Source organism: Oncorhynchus gorbuscha, unplaced genomic scaffold, assembly GCF_021184085.1.
Source record: "Oncorhynchus gorbuscha isolate QuinsamMale2020 ecotype Even-year unplaced genomic scaffold, OgorEven_v1.0 Un_scaffold_963, whole genome shotgun sequence".
Lineage (NCBI taxonomy): Eukaryota > Metazoa > Chordata > Actinopteri > Salmoniformes > Salmonidae > Oncorhynchus > Oncorhynchus gorbuscha.
In genome coordinates this window covers 99,124-123,887 of record NW_025745898.1, presented here as the reverse complement: position 1 = coordinate 123,887, position 24,764 = coordinate 99,124, and the positions used below count along the sequence as shown (strand labels likewise).

Below are 24,764 nucleotides of genomic sequence, written 5' to 3'. Positions count from 1 at the left end.
AGGAACAGTAGCCTACATACAGTAAATATTGACTTCTACATATAAGTGCATTCAGTGATTTTGGCAAAATGCCTAAAATACTGAGAGGGTAATATGACAATAATGTCTGAATTCTGGAGCACCATTTAACTGGTCTCTGACAGGATTCAGTGGAGTAACTCATGGCCCTTTCTCATGGATATAATGCCCACTTTGCCGATGCTCGAAACATTGGACTGCTGTGTGCAACATAGGCCAGTAGCAACTGAAAATAAGCATTGGGCTGAGTCGCAGTCATCCATACCACCCATGCTTATCAACAACAAGCTTTTCAAAAATGAGACACTTACATTTTTTAATTTCCAGAGACACTCACAAAACCGACAGACAGCTCATGGAGAATTATTTGTTTGAAAGTAAATGACATGTAAATTAAACTCAACTGATGAGTGAGCAACAGTGACCCAATAAGAGTTTCAGGTTCAACAGGCAAAATGTTCATGCACACACACACGCACGCACACACACACACACACACACACACACACACACACACACACACACACACACACACACACACACACACACACACACACACACACACACACACACACACACACACACACACACACACACACACACACACACACACACACACACACACACTTATACAAATGCATACAATTCATATAATGTCCCACATGTGTAAATGTACCTATATACAAAAACACACCTATGACAATTTGCTAACACTCTATCTTCCCCCACTACATGTCATTTGCCAAAACATCTGCCCTTTCTTATTTCACCTCTCTCTCTCTTCCCTCTCTTCCCTATCCCCCCTCTCTTCCCTATCTCCCCTCTCTTCAGACTTGAGAAAGGTACAGTATACTTAACATGGACTTAAGTCAGCCTTTTTAGACTAAGGTCCATGTTTAGTCAACTTATCTCAAGTCTGAATAGGGCATTATGTGAGCTCCCTCTCTCTCTCCCTCCGTAGAGTTACTGGTTGTATCCCGGAGGTTGAACATATTCCTCCGTCTTCTCCCAGTCCTGGACCCACCCTGCCCCCCCTCCAGCACCCCCTCCTCCGTTGGGGCCCGCTGTTGGCTGGCTCATGGCTCCGTACTGCCCCCTCATTTTATATTGGTGTCCTCCTGATTTATTGCGCCAGTGCGGTACATCTCTTCCGTCTCATTGGCCAGTTCGTCCTCGTCGATGATGCCACACTTCTCATCGCTGGTGTCCTCCTGGTCCGCCCACGGCTGCTTCTCCCCTGACGCAAAGATTCCTGGGAAAGAGCCAGGAGGATCATTCAGAATCAGGTTTGGGTCACATTAGATTCACACCTCGGTCTATTCATAAGACACCAATTAGAAGAAAACTGATGGAAACAGAAAGGGACTAACTGAGCTTGTCCAATTAGAAAGCTTAGCAAAACCTTTTGCTACGATGTGATTAATACTTTATGTGGCAACGTGAATTCAAATGAGTAATCACATTCTCAATTGTGATTGAATTCACGCAATTGGTTTCAAACATGATTTTTAATTGAATTCAGTCTGAATTTCCTTTAGGGTTTCACACATGATTGATTTGGTGAAGGATTTACATCAGTCATTCATCTTGGATTCAAATGCGTTTTCGGCAGAACTCAAGTTGCATTCATTTGTATATTGGTGATTTACATGAGCCACAGTCGATTCATTTGTATATTGGTGATTTACATGAGCCACAGTCGATTCATTTGTATATTGGTGATTTACATGAGCCACAGTCGATTCATTTGTATATTGGTGATTTACATGAGCCACAGTCGATTCATTTGTATATTGGTGATTTACATGAGCCACAGTCGATTCATTTGTATATTGGTGATTTACATGAGCCACAGTCGATTCATTTGTATATTGGTGATTTACATGAGCCACAGTCGATTCATTTGTATATTGGTGATTTACATGAGCCACAGTCGATTCATTTGTATATTGGTGATTTACATGAGCCACAGTCGATTCATTTGTATATTGGTGATTTACATGAGCCACAGTCGATTCATTTGTATATTGGTGATTTACATGAGCCACATTCATTTGTATATTGGTGATTTACATGAGCCACAGTCGATTCATTTGTATATTGGTGATTTATTCATTTGTATATTGGTGATTTGAGCCATTTGTATATTGGTGATTTACATGAGCCGACAGTCGATTCATTTGTATATTGGTGATTTACATGAGCCATATTGGTGATTTACATGAGCCACAGTCATTGTATTTGGTGATTTACATGAGCCATATTGGTGATTTACATGAGCCACAGTCGATTCATTTGTATATTGGTGATTTACATGAGCCACAGTCGATTCATTTGTATATTGGTGATTTACATGAGCCAGCCACATTCATTTGTATATTGGTGATTTACATGATTCATATTGGTGATTTACATGAGCCACAGTCGATTCATTTGGTATATTTGATTTACATGAGCCACAGTCGATTCATTTGTATATTGGTGATTTACATGAGCCACAGTCGATTCATTTGTATATTGGTGATTTACATGAGCCACAGTCGATTCATTTGTATATTGGTGATTTACATGAGCCACAGTCGATTCATTTGTATATTGGTGATTTACATGAGCCACAGTCGATTCATTTGTATATTGGTGATTTACATGAGCACAGTCGATTCATTTGTATATTGGTGATTTACATTTGTATTTGTATATTGTGATTTACATGAGCCACAGTCGATTCATTTGTATATTGGTGATTTACATGAGCCACAGTCGATTCATTTGTATATTGGTGATTTACATGAGCCACAGTCGATTCATTTGTATATTGGTGATTTACATGAGCCACAGTCGATTCATTTGTGGTTCACGCTAAAGTTGGCACTGGATTCCCAGTATTTTACACATCATTTATTTGCGATTCACATAGGAGTCATGTGATTTAGAAACCCCTCACACGTGGTTTGTTGATGAAATTAACCATTTGCATACAATTCACAAAGACTACCTGAACTATAGGTTCATTGAAGGACTGACTGGAGCTTCACCCAGGAACCAACACATAAACACATACCATAGAAAATCACTCCACCATAGTGAACAACTGAAGCGATGAGGAAGACACCCTGCCAATCTTCACGCGACTGAGAGAGAGAGAGAAGAGGTTTTAAGATCGGGAATTATGGAAATATAAACATGTTAGAACCATCATGTTGACAAATTCTGGACAGTTGAATAGTTTACTACAAGCAGTTTATGATTAGACCTAATGCCTTGTCCTGGAGTAAAAACCATTCTCACTAAATCATGTCCATTGAAAGCTCATTTCAGTCTTTTTCTGCTGTCTTGCCGACAACTCATGGAATTGTCTTGACAATGAAGTAGGTAAAGCACAGACAGATCTGGGACCTGCCTACATGTTAGTCCAGGACTAGGCTTAATCTGTGTCTGGGAAACTGCTCCTCCATGTAACTGGCTAAATGTAATGCCAGTTTGATTGAACAGAGCGCTGTGTGTCTTGGTAATTCCCCTCCATGTAACTGGTTAAATGTAATGCCAGTTTGATTGAACAGAGCTCTGTGTGTCTTGGTAATTCCCCTCCATGTAACTGGTTAAATGTAATGCCAGTTTGATTGAACAGAGCTCTGTGTGTCTTGGTCATTCCCCTCCATGTAACTGGTTTAATGTAATGCCAGTTTGATTGAACAGAGCTCTGTGTGTCTTGGTAATTCCCCTCCATGTAACTGGTTAAATGTAATGCCAGTTTGATTGAACAGAGCTCTGTGTGTCTTGGTCATTCCCCTCCATGTAACTGGCTAAATGTAATGCCAGTTTGATTGAACAGAGCTCTGTGTGTCTTGGTCATTCCCCTCCATGTAACTGGTTAAATGTAATGCCAGTTTGATTGAACAGAGCTCTGTGTGTCTTGGTAATTCCCCTCCATGTAACTGGTTAAATGTAATGCCAGTTTGATTGGACAGAGCTCTGTGTGTCTTGGTACCTTGTGTTTGGTCATGGCGCCCACTATAAGAGGGCACACCATTCCCGACAAGGTGCCCACTCCGTTGGAAATGCCCATCAAAATGCTGGCATAGCGGGGGGCAATATCCAAGTGATTCACGTTGAAACCTGAAGAGAGAGGGAGGGAGGGATGGGGGGACAGGAGAAAAGCAGAGAAATATTTTGGTTTGGAACCCGGAACCAAATCTCCCTCTATGTAGCAGTCTGTCTGGAGAGACTCACCATCTGAGTCTGTCTGGAGAGACTCACCATCTGAGTCTGTCTGGAGAGACTCACCATCTGAGTCTGTCTGGAGAGACTCACCATCTGAGTCTGTCTGGAGAGACTCACCATCTGAGTCACCATCTGTCTGGAGAGACTCACCATCTGAGTCTGTCTGGAGAGACTCACCATCTGAGTCTGTCTGGAGAGACTCACCATCTGAGTCTGTCTGGATCACCATCTGGGTCACCATCTGACCCTGCTACAAACAACTGAAGTATGAGGCTTTCCTTATCACCAGTAGGCTACCTAATCTAATCTAACCAAAACCTTACCCAAACCCTAACTACAACATTACCTTACCCACAAACGTATCCTAACCCTAACCACAACCTTATCCCAACCCCAACCTTATCCTAAACACATTACCATAACCATATCCCAACCCTAACCACAACATTACCATAACCATAACCACAACCTTACCTTAACCCTAACCACAACATTACCATAACCATAACCACAACTTATCTTAACCTTAACCCTAACCACAACATTACCATAACCACAACCTTATCTTAACCATAACCACAGCATTATCTTAACCCTAACCACAACATTACCATAACCACAACCTTATCTTAACCATAAACACAACCTTATCTTAACCCTAACCACAACATTATCTTAACCACAACCTTATTCTAACCCTAAAATAAGACTAAAAACCTCCTAAAATAAGACTAAAAATCATAAGGATTATATGGCCCATTCTTTCCCATAGCATGAACATTTCAACAAAAATCACTTTCAATGTCTGAAAAGGAAAGAACAGTCCTTAGGTTTGGTATTATCTTCCTGACTGTTGTTACTCAGTAAACCTAACAGACAGTTTGGTATTATCTTCCTGACTGTTGTTACTCAGTAAACCTAACAGACAGTTTGGTATTGTCTTCCTGACTGTTGTTACTCAGTAAACCTAACAGACAGTTTGGTATTATCTTCCTGACTGTTGTTACTCAGTAAACCTAACAGACAGTTTGGTATTATCTTCCTGACTGTTGTTACTCAGTAAACCTAACAGTTTGGTATTGTCTTCCTGACTGTTGTTACTCAGTAAACCTAACAGTTTGGTATTGTCTTCCTGACTGTTGTTACTCAGTAAACCTAACAGACAGTTTGGTATTATCTTCCTGACTGTTGTTACTCAGTAAACCTAACTGACAGTTTGGTATTATCTTCCTGACTGTTGTTACTCAGTAAACCTAACTGACAGTTTGGTATTATCTTCCTGACTGTTGTTACTCAGTAAACCTAACAGACAGTTTGGTATTATCTTCCTGACTGTTGTTACTCAGTAAACCTAACAGACAGTTTGGTATTATCTTCCTGACTGTTGTTACTCAGTAAACCTAACAGACAGTTTGGTATTATCTTCCTGACTGTTGTTACTCAGTAAACCTAACAGACAGTTTGGTATTATCTTCCTGACTGTTGTTACTCAGTAAACCTAACAGTTTGGTATTATCTTCCTGACTGTTGTTACTCAGTAAACCTAACAGTTTGGTATTGTCTTCCTGACTGTTGTTACTCAGTAAACCTAACTGACAGTTTGGTATTATCTTCCTGACTGTTGTTACTCAGTAAACCTAACAGACAGTTTGGTATTATCTTCCTGACTGTTGTTACTCAGTAAACCTAACAGACAGTTTGGTATTGTCTTCCTGACTGTTGTTACTCAGTAAACCTAACTGACAGTTTGGTATTATCTTCCTGACTGTTGTTACTCAGTAAACCTAACTGACAGTTTGGTATTATCTTCCTGACTGTTGTTACTCAGTAAACCTAACAGACAGTTTGGTATTATCTTCCTGACTGTTGTTACTCAGTAAACCTAACAGACAGTTTGGTATTGTCTTCCTGACTGTTGTTACTCAGTAAACCTAACAGTTTGGTATTATCTTCCTGACTGTTGTTACTCAGTAAACCTAACTGACAGTTTGGTATTGTCTTCCTGACTGTTGTTACTCAGTAAACCTAACTGACAGTTTGGTATTGTCTTCCTGACTGTTGTTACTCAGTAAACCTAACAGACAGTTTGGTATTATCTTCCTGACTGTTGTTACTCAGTAAACCTAACTGACAGTTTGGTATTATCTTCCTGACTGTTGTTACTCAGTAAACCTAACTGACAGTTTGGTATTGTCTTCCTGACTGTTGTTACTCAGTAAACCTAACAGACAGTTTGGTATTATCTTCCTGACTGTTGTTACTCAGTAAACCTAACAGACAGTTTGGTATTGTCTTCCTGACTGTTGTTACTCAGTAAACCTAACTGACAGTTTGGTATTGTCTTCCTGACTGTTGTTACTCAGTAAACCTAACAGACAGTTTGGTATTATCTTCCTGACTGTTGTTACTCAGTAAACCTAACTGACAGTTTGGTATTGTCTTCCTGACTGTTGTTACTCAGTAAACCTAACAGACAGTTTGGTATTATCTTCCTGACTGTTGTTACTTAGTAAACCTAACAGACAGTTTGGTATTATCTTCCTGACTGTTGTTACTCAGTAAACCTAACAGACAGTTTGGTATTATCTTCGATGCACGGCCACCTTTTTTTGTGCCAGAACGCTCATCACACAACAACTGAATATGAATTTAAATATGGTTTCTCACAGCTCTGTAGAGATGTAGTGACTGAAGTAAGCCTAAAAGTCGGTTTGTTTGTGGAGAGAAAATCTTTCACGTCCTTACCTGAGATGGCAAATCCGTTACTCAGAAGCCCACAGCGATGACTCAGTAAAAAGGAGATGGCCATGACCTTGGTGTGAGAGTATCCCACCACCAGCAAGAATGTGGCCTCCATTCCAAACCCTGGTGACAAAACAGGAACCACAACTAAACACACTACAATCACCACTCTAATGTTTGTCCTGGTATTAGGGGTGGGTGGGGGTGTTGATTACCATTTCGTTTTGCACTCTGTGACAAACATAGGTTGTGGGCAGAGACATATATTTAGAGAATTGGGATAACTTTTAGAATTTGTCGACCAAAAATGTACATATTGCAACTTTATCATTAATGTCTTGTCCTAGTCGTGTTTGTTGAGTGGATAATTTTAATTAGCCCCTTCTGTCATGCCCATGCCCTGTGCCAGTGACATGATGATGATGATGATCCTGTGTGGCTCAATTGGTGAGAGCAGAGCGCTAGCAATGCCAAGGTCATGGGTTCAATTCCCACAGGAATTGTGTATATACAGATACTATAATGTTTGCCCTCAATTGTGTATATACAGATACTATAATGTTTGCCCTCAACGTTCTGCATTCCTTCTGTTTTATATAACAATTAGAGAACGTTCTGCATTCCTTCTGTTTTATATAACAATTAGAGAACGTTCTGCATTCCTTCTGTTTTATATAACAATTAGAGAACGTTCTGCATTCCTTCTGTTTTATATAACAATTAGAGAACGTTCTGCATTCCTTCTGTTTTATATAACAATTAGAGAACGTTCTGCATTCCTTCTGTTTTATATAACAATTAGAGAACGTTCTGCATTCCTTCTGTTTTATATAACAATTATAGAACGTTCTGCATTCCTTCTGTTTTATATAAACAATTAGAGAACGTTCTGCATTCCTTCTGTTTTATATAACAATTAGAGAATGTTCTGCATTCCTTCTGTTTTATATAACAATTAGAGAACGTTCTGCATTCCTTTTTTTGGTTAACGATGGTTTTGTTCTTCATTCCTCTGTTTTCTGACACAAAGTTAGGTTGTCTTGGGACGTTGAGCTAACGTTTGAGCTAACTGTAGTTCTGGCACTGAGAGTTACCTATCTCTGTTGTTCTATTCTGCATTGAGACTGCTCTCATTAGCAGAGGGGCCAGTGATGTGTACACAGCATGCTTGTGTTAGCGCAGTCCCAGCTGTTAGGATCATCAGTTTGATCCCTGGCACCACTAGAGACACTAGCTCACAGCAGCAGAACATGTCTGTGTGCTGCCACCGTCATACACCGTGCTCTCTCAGCCACTTTAATACTGCTTTTTACAGTAAACATGATGCCCTCATGAACAAGCTGCTGCCACAGTCACACACTTTATTTTACAATCACACATCTTCGTCATCAGCTGTTTGGGTCTTCTGACTGTTGTTACTCAGTAATAACTGACAGTTTGGTCTGTCTCTGTCTGTCTGTCTCTGTCTCTGTCTGTCTGTCTGTCTGTCTGTCTGTCTGTCTGTCTGTCTGTCTGTCTGTCTGTCTGTCTGTCTGTCTGTCTGTCTGTCTGTCTGTCTGTCTGTCTGTCTGTCTGTCTGTCTGTCTGTCTGTCTGTCTGTCTGTCACACTGTTATTTTACTGTCTGTCTGTTTGTCTGTCTGTCTGTCTGTCTCTGTCTGTCTGTCTGTCTGTCTGTCTGTCTGTCTGTCTGTCTGTCTGTCTGTCTGTCTGTCTGTCTGTCTGTCTGTCTGTCTGTCTGTCTGTCTGTCTGTCTGTCTGTCTGTCTGTCTGTCTGTCTGTCTGTCTGTCTGTCTGTCTGTCTGTCTGTCTGTCTCTCTGTCTCTCTCTGTCTGTCTCTCTATTATCTCTCTCTCTCTCTCTCTCTCTCTGTCTCTCTCTCTCTCTCTCTCTCTCTCTCTCTATCTTCTCTCTCTCTGTCTCTGTCTCTCTGTCTCTCTCTCCTCCCTTATAACTACAGGATCTTCATTTGAGCCAGTTTGCTACATCATGAAACTAATCCTGCAGCAACAGGAAATGTGAATTATTATGTGGATTAGAATTCATGGACAGTTTTTGAAAGGTTGAATCTGAAATTACACTACAAGTTTGAAATGAAGTGTATTGCATAAAAGTTATCCTGCAACACGACCCACCCCTCTCTGACCCAGTCTCTCCCTCCCCCTGCTCAGCTAACACCAGCTAACACCTCTCAAATGGGTTTGTTTTTGAATCTAAGTTTCCCCTAAGTACAGATCTAGGATCAACTTCCCCTCCCCCAATCCTAACTTGAACCATTAGTGAGGGAAATACAAAACTGACCCCAGATCTGTGTCTATATAGGGTAAAGTTCACCATTGAGTGGCCTCTCACCTCCACAGTTCATGAGCTTCCTGACGTTCGTGGTGGTCATAATGTTGCGTGTTCTAAGGTAGTCGGCCAGCTGTCCCCCGATGGGCACAATGATGGTCATCACCAGATGTGGCAAGGCCGACACCATCCCCACCTGACAGAGAGAGAGAGAGAATTCACCAAATTAAGACTCTGCATGCAGACATCTGCAAAAACATCCTCTGTGCACAACTTAAAACATCAAACAATGCATGGAGAAAAGAATTAGGATGATACCCCCTAATTATCAAAATCCAGAAAATAGTTGTTAAATTCAACCTAAAACTAAGCGATTCCCCAACCTTCTATAACAAAGCCATCACAAACAAAAAAGGACCCCACAGATCCCCAGGACAGCAACACAATTAGACCAAACCGAATCATGAGAAAACAAAAAGATAATTACTTGACACATCGGAAAGAATTTACCAAAAATACAGAGCAAACTGGAATGCTATTTGTCCCTAAACAGAGAGTACACAGTGGCAGAATACCTGACCACTGTGACTGACATACATTTTGACTATATACTGTACAGACTCAGTGAGCAGAGCCTTGCTATTGAGAAAGGCTCCAGTAGGCAGAACCTGGCTCTCAAGAGAAAACAGGCTGTGTGCACACTGCCCACAAAATGAGGTGGAAACTGAGCTGCACTTCCTAACCCCCTGCCAAATGCATGACTATATTAGAGACACATATTCCCTCAGATCACAATGACCCACAAAGAATTCCAAAACAAACTCAATTTTTCTAAACTCCCATATCTACTGAGTGAAATACCACAGTGTGTCATCACAGCAGCAAGATTTGTGACACTTTGCCACAAGAAAAGGTCAACCAGTGAAGAACAAACACCACAACCCATATTTATGTTGATTTATTTTTCCTTTTGTACTTTTTTCCCATCAATATAACACTGTATACAGCCATAATATGACATTTGAAATGTGTCTATTCCTTTGAAACGTGTCAGTGTAATGTTTAATGTTCATTTTTGATTGTTTATTTCACTTTAGTTTATTATCTATTTCACTTGCTTTGTAAATGTAAACATGCTTCCCATGCCCATGCCCCTTTTCTTCCCAAAACAAAAAGGCTAGGGGCTAGGGGATAGGGGCTTGGTTAGGGAATAGGGGCTAGGGGATAGGTTAGGGGATAGGGGATAGGGGCTAGGGGATAGGGGCTTGGTTAGGGAATAGGGGCTAGGGGATAGGGGATAGGGGATAGGGGCTTCAGGGAATAGGGGCTAGGGGGGATAGGTTAGGGGATAGGGGATAGGGGATAGGGGCAGGGGATAGGGGCTTGGTTAGGGAATAGGGGCTAGGGGATAGGTTAGGGGATAGGGGATAGGGGATAGGGGCTAGGGGATAGGGGCTTGGTTAGGGAATAAGGGCTAGGGGATAGGTTAGGGGATAGGGGATAGGGGCTAGGGGCTAGGGGCTTGGTTAGGGAATAGGGGCTATCTGTCTCTGGGGATAGGTTAGGGGATAGGGGATAGGGGCTAGGGGATAGGGGCTAGAGTTTAGGGGATAGGGGCTAGGGGATAGGTTAGGGGATAGGGGCTGGGGAAAGGGGACAGGGGCTTGGTTAGGGAATAGGGTCTAGGGGCTAGGGGATAGGGGCTTGGTTAGGGAATAGGGGCTAGGGGATAGGTTAGGGGATAGGGGCTTGGTTAGGGAATAGGGTCTAGGGGCTAGGGGATAGGGGCTTGGTTAGGGAATAGGGGCTAGGGGATAGGTTAGGGGATAGGGGCTTGGTTAGGGAATAGGGGCTAGGGGATAGGTTAGGGGATAGGGGATAGGTTAGGGAATAGGGGCTAGGGGATAGGTTAGGGGATAGGGGCTAGAGGTCAGGGAATAGGGGATAGGGGATAGGTTAGGGGATAGGGGATAGGGGCTAGGGGATAGGTTAGGGGATAGGGGATAGGGGCTTGGTTAGGGAATAGGGGCTAGAGGTCAGGGGATAGGGGCTAGGGATAGGTTAGGGGAAAGGGGACAGGGGCTTGGTTAGGGAATAGGGTCTAGGGGCTAGGGGATAGGGGCTTGGTTAGGGAATAGGGGCTAGGGGATAGGTTAGGGGATAGGGGCTTGGCCAAATGCATGACATCTAGCAAAAATCCTCTGTGTACATTCCTAGGGAATAGGGGCTAGGGGATAGGTTAGGGGATAGGGGATAGGTTAGGGGATAGGGGATAGGGGCTTGGTTAGGGAATAGGGGCTAGGGGATAGGTTAGGGGATAGGGGCTAGAGGTCAGGGAATAGGGGATAGGGGATAGGTTAGGGGATAGGGGATAGGGGCTAGGGGATAGGTTAGGGGATAGGGGATAGGGGATAGGGGCTTGGTTAGGGAATAGGGGCTAGAGGTCAGGGGATAGGGGCTAGGCTAGGGGATAGGGAATAGGAGCTAGGCTAGGGGATAGGGGCTACGCTTGGGGACAGGGGCTAGGTTAGGGGCTTGGGGAAAGGGGTTAGGGGCTAGACTAGGGGCTAGGGTAGGGGATAGGCTAGGGGCTAGAGGCCATGGCATAGGGGCTAGGCTAGGGGCTAGGGCTAGGGGATAGGGGCTAGGCTAGGGGAATAGGGGCTAGGGGATAGGTTAGGGGATAGGGGCTTGGTTAGGGAATAGGGGATAGGGGATAGGTTAGGGGATAGGGGGGGATAGGGGCTTGGTTAGGGAATAGGGGCTAGGGGATAGGTTAGGGGATAGGGGCTAGAGGTCAGGGGGATAGGGGATAGGTTAGGGGATAGGGGATAGGGGATAGGGGCTAGGGGATAGGTTAGGGGATAGGGGATAGGGGCTTGGTTAGGGAATAGGGGCTAGGGGATAGGTTAGGGGATAGGGGCTAGAGGTCAGGGGATAGGGGATATGCGCTTGGTTAGGGGATAGGGGCTAGAGGTCAGGGGATAGGGGCTAGGCTAGGGGATAGGGAATAGGGGCTAGGCTAGGGGATAGGGGCAACGCTTGGGGACAGGGGCTAGGTTAGGGGCTTGGGGAAAGGGGTTAGGGGCTAGGCTAGGGGCTAGGGAATAGGGGATAGGCTAGGGGCTAGAGGCCATGGGATAGGGGCTAGGCTAGGGGCTAGGCTAGGGGGGAATAGGGGCTAGGCTAGGGGAATAGGGGATAGGGGCTAGGGGATAGGGGATACGCTTGGGGATAGGGGCTAGGCTAGGGGGTAGGGGCTAGGCTAGGGGCTAGGGGATAGGGGCTACGCTTGGGGACAGGGGCTAGGGCTAGGGGCTAGGGGATAGGGGCTAGGCTAGGGGATAGGGGCTAGGCTAGGGGCTAGAGGCCAGGGGATAGGGGCTAGGCTAGGGGGGGGAGGCTAGGCTAGGGGATAGAGGCTAGGGGATAGGGGCTAGGCTAGGGGATAGGGGAGGCTGGGGATAGGGGCTAGGGGATAGGCTAGGGGATAGGGTATAGAGGCTAGGGGATAGGGGGGATAGGGGCTAGGGGGATAGGGACTAGGCTAGGGGATAGGGGCTAGGGGATAGGCTAGGGGATAGGGTATAGAGGCTAGGGGATAGGGGATAGAGGCTAGGGGATAGGGACTAGGCTAGGGGATAGAGGCTAGGGGATATAGGGGCTAGGAAATAGGGGATAGGCTAGGGGATAGGGGATAGAGGCTAGGGGATAGGGGCTAGGCTAGGGGATAGAGGCTAGGGGATAGGCTAGGGGCTAGGGGATAGAGGCTAGGCTAGGAGATAGGGGATAGAGGCTAGGGGATAGGGGCTAGGCTAGGGGATAGAGGCTAGGGGATAGGCTAGGGGCTAGGGGATAGAGGCTTTGCTAGGGGATAGGGGATAGAGACTAGGGGATAGGGGCTAGGCTAGGGGATAGAGGCTAGGGGATATAGGCTAGGGGATAGGGGCTACACTTGGGGATAGGGGCTAGGCTAGGGGATAGGGGCTAGGGGATGGGGGATAGGGGTTAATTCATAATTAAAACTCTGTCTCACCTTGCTGATCTCAAAGCCAAACACTTCCTCAAAGTAGGCCGGCTGGCTGATGAGAAGCAGGTAGAAAGTCCAGCTCCTGCAGAAGTTGGCTACGATAATGGCGTACACCGGCATGGACGTGAAGAATGCTCTCCATGGGGTTTTGAATTTCTGCAACAAGGAGGAATGAGAGATGGTTGTGCTCACATTCCTCACCAGCCCTCACACAGCAAAAAAGTGAAATTATAGAGGGAATTATAGTGTGGGTGTGTGTGTGTGTGTGTGTGTGTGTGTGGTGTGTGTTGTGTGTGTGTGTGTGTGTGTGTGTGTGTGTGTGTGTGTGTGTGTGTGTGTGTGTGCGTGCGTGTGTGCTGTGTGTGTGTGTGTGTGTGTGCGTGTGTGTTTTAGAAAGAAAGGGTCCAGATTTTCTAGCCCGGCTGATTTGTAGGGATCCAGGCTAAGGCTAAGCTAGCCTTGGCTTTTCTAACTGCTTGTGTATATTGGTTTCTAACTTCACTGAAAAGTTGCATATCAGGGGGCTGTTTGATGCTAATGCAGAACAGAGCAAAAAGCAAAAAGAAAAGTGGTGGAGTGTGTGTGTGAGAGACAGTGCAGTTTATTTGAAATAAAATGTTTCATGCGTCTTTGTGATTACCTGTAGAGGATTGGCAAAACCTGCTGACTCTCCGATGGCTTCCTCAATGTACTTCCTCTCCTCAGGGGTGATAGTGGGGTGGGCTGCCGGGCTTTCATACGACACCAGGATCCAGAAGAGATACCATGCTATCCCAAAACTGCCTGGGAGAGGGAGGGAGAGGGGAGAGAGGAGGAGAGAGGTAAAGGGGGAGAGAGAGGATGACAGAGGTAGAGAGATAGAGAGAGAGAGAGAGGAGGAGGAAAGAGGAAGAGATGTACAGAGGAGAAGGAGATAGGTAGATGTAAAGAGGAGAGAGAAAGGAGAGAGAAAGGAGGAGAGAGGTAGAGAGGTAAAGTGGGGAGAGAGAGGAGGAGAGAGGAGGAGAGAGGTAAAGAGGAGAGAGAGGAGGGGAGAGGTAGATGTAAAGAGGAGAAGGAGGAGAGAGGTAGATGTAAAGAGGAGAGAGAAAGGAGAGAGAAAGGAGGAGAGAGGTAGATGTAAAGAGGAGAAGGAGGAGAGAGGTAGATGTAAAGAGGAGAGAGAAAGGAGAGAGAAAGGAGGAGAGAGGTAGATGTAAAGAGGAGAAGGAGGAGAGAGGTAGATGTAAAGAGGAGAAGAAAGGAGAGAGAAAAGGAGAGAGGTAGATGTAAAGAGGAGAAGGAGGAGAGAGGTAGATGTAAAGAGGAGAGAGAAAGGAGAGAGAAAGGAGGAGAGAGGTAGATGTAAAAGGAGAGAGAAAGAGAGAGAAAGGAGGAGGTAGAGAGGTAAAGTGGGGAGAGAGAGAGGAGGAGAGAGGAGGAGAGAGGTAAAGAGGAGGAGAGAGAGGAGGGAGAGGTAGAGAGGTAAAGGGGGAGAGAGGAGAGGAGGTAGAGAGGTAAGAGGAAAGAAGGGGGAAATGAGAGGAGGGAGAAAGGTAGGGTAGGGAGAATGGTCTCTACAGTACACTACAGTGATGACACGTTTGCAATAACATAAATTGTGTCAGTTTGGATGTCATTGTCACAGAAAAAATACCCAGCAAGCCCCATGTCTCTACCGCTCTCCTCCTATGAACTGGTGCTATACCGCTAGCTCCCCAAAGGAGGCTAGCACTGGCTAACTGAGTAGTCAGCATACCACTTTCAATAGTCTGGGCTACCAACACTGGGTCATGGGCAGTAGGCAGCTGAGCAGGGGCCACCCACTGTAAAAAAAAATATATTTTACCTTTATTTAACTAGGCAAGTCAGTTAAGAACAGCCTAGGAACAGAAGGTTAACTGCCTGTTCAGGGGCAGAACGACCTTGTCAGCTCTGGGATTTGAACTTGCAACCTTCCGGTCCAACGCTCTAACCAATAGGCTAAACTTGCTGGGGTTTATCTTAGGGGACCTGTATGGTGATGAGACAGTTAAACTCGGTACTGCCCGGGTTGTTTTTTACTCACCATAGACGTAGAAGACTGAAGGCCACCCTACATACTGAACCAACACCCCAGCAAGAGGCATGGCTACCACAGCTCCCGCATAGGAACCTGTGACACAAAGAAAGAGCAAGACACAGAAATATGGTGTTTCTATTGTTGTTGTGTAATGCCTCCGTCAGGCCAGATCTGAACACCTCAGCACCCACAATCAAAGTCAGTAACAATAGCTAGCTAGCTCACGCAATATTTGGATTTGGGTTTCGAGATTAGCTAGCAAGCTAATGAACTAACCTAGCCAACGAACTAACGAACTAACGAACTAACTAACTAACTAGCTGACCTAGCCAACTAACTGTGGAGGGAAACAATTAACTTACAGTAAGAACAGTTAATTAGCTCTTTGTTAGAAAAGATTACACTGCCTCCTAAACTGACAAGGAGGCTTCACTAATGTTTACACATTGACAAGTCCTGTTCATTGTCAATGTGTATGAAAAGTAACAGCACAGGAGGTTGGTGGCACCTTAATTGGGGAGGATGGGCTCGTGGTAATGGCTGGAGCGGAATGGGTGGAATGGTATCAAATACATCAAACACATGGTTTCCATGGTTTCCATGTGTTTGATGCCAAGACAAACACATGAAGACATTTAAAAAGCATAACCATGGTAGCAGTTGAAAGAGAAGACATTTAAAAAGCATAACCATGGTAGCAGTTGAAAGAGAAGACATTTAAAAAGCATAACCATGGTAGCAGTTGAAAGAGAAGACATTTAAAAAGCATAACCATGGTAGCAGTTGAAAGAGAAGACATTTAAAAAGCATAACCATGGTAGCAGTTGAAAGAGAAGACATTTAAAAAGCATAACCATGGTAGCAGTTGAAAGAGAAGACATTTAAAAAGCATAACCATGGTAGCAGTTGTAGCAGTTGAAAGAGAAGACATTTAAAAAGCATAACCATGGTAGCAGTTGAAAGAGAAGACATTTAAAAAGCATAACCATGGTAGCAGTTGAAAGAGAAGACATTTAAAAAGCATAACCATGGTAGCAGTTGAAAGGGAAAACAGATCAAAGGTGAGGATACAATCCATGTCCCAGACCTAAACTGGGACATGCTTAACACCCCAGCCCTCCTACAATCTAAGCTTGATGCCCTCAATCTCACACAAATTATCAATGAACCTACCAGGTACCACCCCAAAGCCGTAAACACAGGCACCCTCACAGATATCATCCTAACCAACTTGCCCTCTAAATACACCTCTTCTGTTTTCAACCAAGATCTCAGCGATCACTGCCTCATTGCCTGCATCCGTAATGGGTCAGTGGTCAAACGACCTCCACTCATCACTGTCAAACGCTCCCTGAAACACTTCAGCGAGCAGGCCTTTCTAATCGACCTGGCCTGGGTATCCTGGGGGGATATTGACCTCATCCCGTCAGTAGAGGATACCTGTTTTTTTAAAAAAAAAATGCCTTCCTCACCATCTTAAATAAGCATGCCCCATTCAAGAAATGTAGAACCAGGAACAGATATAGCCCTTGGTTCTCTCCAGACCTGACTGCCCTTAACCAACACAATAACACCCTGTGGTGTTCTGCATTAGCATCAAACAGCCCCCTGATATGCAACTTTTCAGTGAAGTTAGAAACCAATATACACAAGCAGTTAGAAAAGCCAAGGCTAGCTTAGCCTTAGCCTGGATCCCTACAAATCAGCCGGGCTAGAAAATCTGGACCCTTTCTTTCTAAAAATGATCTGCAGAAATTGTTGCAACCCCTATTACTAGCCTGTTCAATCTCTCTTTCGTGTCGTCTGAGATTCCCAAAGATTGGAAAGCAGCTGCGGTCATCCCCCTCTTCAAAGGGGGACACACTCTTGACCCAAACTGCTACAGACCTATATCTATCCTACCCTGTCTTTCTAAGGTCTTTGAAAGCCAAGTCAACAAACAGATCACCGACCATTTCGAATCCCACCGCACCTTCTCCGCTATGCAATCTGGTTTCAGAGCTGGTTATGGGTGCACCTCAGCCACGCTCAAGATCCTAAACGATATCTTAACCGCCATCGATAAGAAACAATACTGTGCAGCCATATTCATTGACCTGGCCAAGGCTTTCGACTCTGTCAATCACCACATCCTCATCGGCAGACTCGATAGCCTTGGTCTCTCAAATGATTGCCTCGGCTGTTTCACCAACTACTTCTCTGATAGAGTTCAATGTGTCAAATCGGAGGGCCTGTTGTCTGGGCCTCTGCCAGTCTCTATGGGGGTGCCACAGGGTTCAATTCTCTGGCCAACTCTCTTCTCTGTATACATCAATGATGTCACTCTTGCTGCTGGTGAGTCTCTGATTCACCTCTACGCAGATGACACTGTTCTGTATACTTCTGGCCCTTCGTTGGACACTGTGTTAACAACCCTCCAGACGAGCTTCAATGCCATACAGCTCTCCTTCACTGGCCTCCAACTGCTCTTAAATACAAGTAAAACTAAATGCATGCTCTTCAACCGATCGCTGCCTGCACCTGCCCACCCGTCCAGCATCACTACTCTGGACGGTTCTGACTTAGAATATGTGGACAACTACAAATACCTAGGTGTCTGGTTAGACTGTAAACTCTCCTTCCAGACTCACATCAAACATCTCCAATCCAAAGTTAAATCTAGAATTGGCTTCCTATTTCGCAACAAAGCATCCTTCACTCATGCTGCCAAACATACCCTCGTAAAACTGACCATCCTACCGATCCTCGACTTCAGCGATGTAATTTACAATATAGCCTCCAATACCCTACTTAATAAATTGGATGCAGTCTATCACAGTGCCATCCGTTTTGTCACCAAAGCCCCATATACTACCTACCATTGTGACCTGTACGCTCTCGTTGGCTGGCCTTCGCATCATACTCGTCGCCAAACCCACTGGCTCCAGGTCATCTACAAGACCCTGCTAGGTAAAGTCCCTCCTTATCTCAGCGCACTGGTCACCTTAGCAGAACCCACCTGTAGCACACGCTCCAGCAGGTATATCTCTCTGGTCCCTCCTTCCAGTTCTCTGCTGCCAATGACTGGAACGAACTACAAAAATCTCTGAAACTGGAAACACTTATCTCCCTCACTAGCTTTAAGCACCAGCTGTCAGAGCAGCTCAGATTACTGCACCTGTACATAGCCCATCTATAATTTAGCCCAAACAGCTACCTCTTTCCCTACTGTATTTATTTATTTATTTTGCTCCTTTGCACCCCATTATTTCTATTTCTACTTTGCACATTCTTTCACTGCAAATCTACCATTCCAGTATTTTACTTGATATATTGTATTTACTTCGCCACCATGGCCTTTTTTGCCTTTACCTCCCTCATCTCACCTCATTTGCTCACATTGTATATAGACTTATTTTTCTACTGTATTATTGACTGTATGTTTGTTTTACCTCATGTGTAACAGTGTTGTTGTATGTGTCAAACTGCTTTGCTTTATCTTGGCCAGGTCGCAATTGTAAATGAGAATTTGTTCTCAACCTGCCTACCTGGTTAAATAAAGGTGAAATAAATAAAAATCCCCACCATCACACAATTAATCCCCACCATCACACAATGTTATACAATCCAACAACGATCCACTACAATCCAACAACGATCCACTACAATCCAACAACGATCCACTACAATCCAACAACGATCCACTACAATCCAACAACGATCCACTACAATCCAACAACGATCCATTACAATCCAACAACGATCCATTACAATCCAACAACGATCCACTACAATCCAACAACGATCCACTACAATCCAACAACGATCCATTACAATCCAACAACGATCCATTACAATCCAACAACGATCCACTACAATCCAACAACGATCCACTACAATCCAACAATGATCCATTACAATCCAACAACGATCCACTACAATCCAACAACGGTCCACTACAATCCAACAACGATCCATTACAATCCAACAACGATCCATTACAATCTAACAACGATCCATTACAATCCAACAACGATCCATTACAATCCAACAACGATCCACTACAATCCAACAACGATCCATTACAATCCAACAACGATCCACTACAATCCAACAACGATCCACTACAATCCAACAACGATCCATTACAATCCAACAACGATCCACTACAATCCAACAACGATCCATTACAATCCAACAACGATCCATTACAATCCAACAACGATCCACTACAATCCAACAACGATCCATTACAATCCAACAACGATCCATTACAATCCAACAACGATCCATTACAATCCAACAACGATCCACTACAATCCAACAACGATCCACTACAATCCAACAACGATCCACTAAAATCGAACAATGATCCACTACAATCCAACAACGGTCCATTACAAATCTCCATCTGGTTTAGGTAAAAGCATCATTTGAAAGTGCCTCAAATTTAAGCTCTTATCACTGACCAAATCTGCCATTTTCCATTTGGAGTTTAAAGGGCTACATACACTTCCTGCAGCTGAGAATGCATCAATGGAGGCTGTAGAGGGGAGGATGGCTCATAATAAAGGCTGGAATGGAGCGAATGGAATGGCATGTATTTGATACCATTCCATCCATTCCACTCCAGCCATTACCACGAATCCGTCCTCCCCAATTAAGGTACCACCAACCTCCTGTGGAATGCATGCATACAGTATGTAGGAAGACAATGTGCTGCACTAGATTTATTTGGGATGTTACCAATAGGAACTTTACTATAATGTTGAGGTTGTTTATAAGCACATCTTAGCTACTCTCTTGACAAGAACATCAAGTAACATCACAAATGGTTGGATCCAGTAATGTGTAGAGTAGTCTTTATTATCCCCGGGGGGAAATTCATTCATTCATTGTGTGGTTTATTAAGAGAGAGAAAAGGGGAGGGAGAGCGTGAGAGGATGTTTAAATCCATTTGTTTTAGTATCTTACCACAGAATGCTGTTGTGGCCAGTCGACTTCTCTCTAGAGGGGGCCCATTTGGCCCAGATCCCATGGCATGCTGGGTAAGATACGCCCTATAGGGAAGTAATGAAGTGATGCACACAGTAAATATCCAAACATAATATCCCCACACACACACACACACACACACACACACACACACACACACACACACACACACACACACACACACACACACACACACACACACACACACACACACACACACACACACACACACACACACACACACACACACACACACACACACACACACACACACACACACACACACACACACACACACAGAGAGAGTGAGAGTGAGAGAGACAGATGCACTCTAAGTACCTCGACGAGGCCTTGGCATATCCTGACTAGTATGACACAGCTGTAGTGTGTACGAGCAGCAGATGGAATCAGCATGTTGAGAGTGGATGTGGCCACTATGGCGAAGCCAAACACGCTGAAACACACCAAGACAGAAACAGTCAGAGACAAACACAACCAGCCTTCATTTCAACCACTGAGAGCTATAGAGACCAGCCTTCATTTCAACCACTGAGAGCTATAGAGATCAGCCTTCATTTCAACCACTGAGAGCTATAGAGACCTTAGAGATATTTAAATTATATAAATATTTCAATCATTGAGCTGGTTTTCATTTAATTTGACTGATATCAACATGTAATTAATCCTGAGAGAAACGTCATGTTATTGATGAGACTGTCCCAACCTTGGTAGCAGTTCAAAATGTCTGATGGAAACCCTTGACTATAAGGGCTCCGTCTATACTTCATTAGTAAAAATGAATACATAACTTTTTGATTGAGGCAACATCCGCAGCCATACTATAAAGTATATTTTAGTATACTTTAGTCAAATATAATGTATACTCTAGTAAAATAGAATGTATATTTTAGTCAAAATAATGTACACTTTAGTCAAATATAATGTATACTCTAGTAAAATATAATGTATAGTTTAGTAAAATATAATGTATATTTTAGTAAATATAATGTCAACTTTAGTAAAATATAAGTATACTTTAGTCAAATATGTTTACTCTAGTAAAATATAATGTACATTTGTACACAGAATGTATACTTAAGTTAAATATAATGTATACTCTAATAAAATAGAATGTATATTTGAGTCAAATATAATGTCTACTTTAGTCAAATGAATCCTAGTAGTAAAAAAGTTGACCTCCGACACGTTTGAGGAAAGGTATTGACATACAATAAGGAAATCAGTCAATCAATACAGGAATAATCATCCCAAAGCATGCTAAAACGTACATACTTGTTAGCTTTATATTTTTGACATATGAGACCTCCAGGAATCTGTGTGACGATGTATCCTAAAATGTACTTACTTGTTAGCTTTATATTTCTGACATATAAAACCTCCGGGAATCTGTGTGACGATGTATCCCCAGAAGAAGGACCCGTGGATCATCCCCACGGTCTCTGGATCCCAGCTGAACTGTGCTGCCTGGGGGGGAGAGAAAGAGGAGGAGAGACCATGGTTGTGCTCATAAGGCACCAAACGGAAGAAAACCATCTGGGAGCAAAGGACTACCCTGGATTTGTACAATAAGAAACGCTCATTTAGATTTTCAGTTGCAGAACATTTTTGAATACGTTTTTTCGTTGCGTGTCCTAATGAACACAACCCATAACTACGGATGTGTAGCGGAGTGGGTTCGTTAAATAATGCTTGAGTGATGAGAAACCTTGCCTGAGACCTGAAGACTTGTGTTAGCTTCCCAAGCACCTTGATAAAGGCTACACTTCAAAAGGTGCTGATTGTGATTATAAATAAGTATTTTCAAGTCAAAGTACATTGTCCATTGACAGTGTTCTTCTTCCTCTGCACAAAAATAAAGCTTGGACACACTCCAACCTCAGCGAGGTCGGAAACAACCGGAAGTATGCGGTTTTCATTGATACAGTATCTTCAACCTAGCTTACTTTCCCCTGAAAAATGGATGTGTGGACCCCGTTCAGGTATTTATTTGACACCTGCTGCGTTAGGTTACACACCCTATGAGCCTCCAAGCCCAAAATTACAACCTTTGTTGTGGCCTGTAGCCAGCCCTCCCCCTGACCTGACCCCCTGACCTGACCCCAACCCTCCTCTTCCCACAACACTAGCTAGCAAGGTTATTTGCTACCTTTCGAAGAAAGAAGGAAAAAACCCTCTTCAAGAAAATGGTTCTTTGAGAAGAAAGAAGGGAAAAACCCTCTTCAAGAAAATGGTTCTTTGAGAAGAAAGAAGGGAAAAACCCTCTTCAAGAAAATGGTTCTTTGAGAAGAAAGAAGGAAAAACCCTCTTCAAGAAAATGGTTCTTTGAGAAGAAAGAAGGAGAAAAAGAAAAGAAGGGAAAAACCCTCTTCAAGAAAATGGTTCTTTGAAAAACCCTCTTCAAGAAAATGGTTCTTTGAGAAGAAGGGAAAAACCCTCTTCAAGAAAATGGTTCTTTGAGAAGAAAGAAGGAAAAACCCTCTTCAAGAAAATGGTTCTTTGAGAAGAAAATGGTTCTTTGAGAAGGAAAAAACCCTCTTCAAGAAAATGGTTCTTTGAGAAGAAAGAAGGAGAAAAAGAAAGAAGGGAAAAACCCTCTTCAAGAAAATGGTTCTTTGAGAAGAAAGAAGGAAAAACCCTCTTCAAGAAAATGGTTCTTTGAGAAGAAAGAAGGAAAAACCCAAGAAAATGGTTCTTGAGAAGAAAAGTGCCTCTTCAAGAAAATGGTTCTTTGAGAAGAAATAGAACCACCGGTCACTTCAAAGAGCCTCTTCCTTTTTTCAGACACTTACATTTGATTCGTTAAAGCAGACACTCATAGTAAGTAAATGTGTTCCTCATTAAAGCAGACACTCATAGTAAGTAAATGTTTTCCTCATTAAAGCAGACACTCATAGTAAGTAAATGTTTTCCTCATTAAACAGACACTCATAGTAAGTAAATGTGTTCCTCATTAAAGCAGACACTCATAGTAAGTAAATGTTTTCCTCATTAAAGCAGACACTCATAGTAAGTAAATGTTTTCCTCATTAAAGCAGACAGTCATAGAAAGTAAATGTTTTCCTCATTAAAGCAGACAGTCGTAGTAAGTAAATGTTTTCCTCATTAGCAGACACTCATAGTAAGTAAATGTTTTCCTCATTAGCAGACACTCATAGTAAGTAAATGTTTTCCTCGTTAAAACAGACAGTCGTAGTAAGTAAATGTTTTCCTCATTAAAGCAGACAGTCATAGTAAGTAAATGTTTTCCTCATTAGCAGACACTCATAGTAAGTCAATGTTTTCCTCGTTAAAACAGACAGTCGTAGTAAGTAAATGTTTTCCTCATTAAAGCAGACAGTCATAGTAAGTAAATGTTTTCCTCATTAAAGCAGACAGTCATAGTAAGTAAATGTTTTCCTCATTAAAGCAGACAGTCGTAGTAAGTAAATGTTTTCCTCATTAAAGCAGACAGTCATAGTAAGTAAATGTTTTCCTCATTAAAGCAGACAGTCATAGTAAGTAAATGTTTTCCTCATTAAAGCAGACAGTCGTAGTAAGTAAATGTTTTCCTCATTAAAGTAGACAGTTGTAGTAAGAAAATGTTTTCCTCATTAAAGCAGCCATCAGCAAAGTCAGAACTACAGTCTTAGACAAAATGGTTCCACAAGGGTTCTTCGGCTGACCTATAAGGGAAAGCCCTTTTTGGTTCCATGTAAGACTGTTTCGGTTCCAGGTAGAACCTTTTTCCAAAAGAGGTCTACCTGGAACCAAAAAGTGTTCTACCTGGAACCGAAAAGGATTCTTTAAAGGGTTCTCCTATGGGGACAGCCGAAGAACCTTTTTAGGTTCTAGATAGCACCTTTTTTCTCTAAGAGTGCAGGATGAAAATAGAAGTGAGAGTGTAAGTGCCAGAACAGTGTGCCTCACCACCAGGACCTCCTTGTTACCCTTCCAGACGGTGTGGTCGTTGACCATGCTGACGATGGCCACGCCCAGGTTGCAGCGGATGCCGAAGGAGATGCAGAAGCCCAGGCCTGAGAGGATGGCGATGATGTAGCGACGGGGAAGGCCGAAGCAGGTGCAGTCCACCACGGGCATCTCCTTCTCCTCCACAAGCTCTGGGCGGCCCTCGGCAGAAAGCTCGATGGTCTCCCATTGGGCTGACGCTTTTCTAGGATTCTGGTGAAGAGCAGAGGAGAGAGAAGGACAAAGTTTAGCAAGTAGCAATAGTAATAATTATCACATGGTATGCAAAGTCGTAACTTCTTCAAGGACCCAAAGTGGCTTTACTATTCTATAAAAGAAAAACAAGAAACTGAAATCTAGTGAGAATTGAACCCTGTGGTTTTTAGTTGGAAAAAGAGCATTGAACCCTGTGGTGCTTAGTTGGAAGAAGGAGCATTGAACCCTGTGGTGCTCAGTTGGAAAAGGAGAATTGAACCCTGTGGTG

The 24,764-nt window shown here is 43.5% G+C and overlaps 1 protein-coding gene across 1 annotated transcript; it reads right to left on the bottom strand.

Annotated features, from left to right (window-relative positions):
- Positions 1-1,115: 1,115 nt before the first annotated feature.
- Positions 1,116-24,461, bottom strand: LOC124020882 (vesicular glutamate transporter 1-like). The gene is given in 13 exon segments (XM_046336182.1): positions 1,116-1,270; positions 3,080-3,149; positions 4,007-4,134; positions 6,985-7,104; positions 9,333-9,465; positions 13,306-13,455; positions 13,940-14,082; positions 15,347-15,433; positions 20,294-20,337; positions 20,339-20,379; positions 20,654-20,768; positions 21,681-21,799; positions 24,242-24,461. Coding segments are annotated over 13 exon segments (1,476 nt in total). The 5' UTR covers positions 24,413-24,461.
- Between the last annotated feature and the right edge of the window lie 303 nt (positions 24,462-24,764).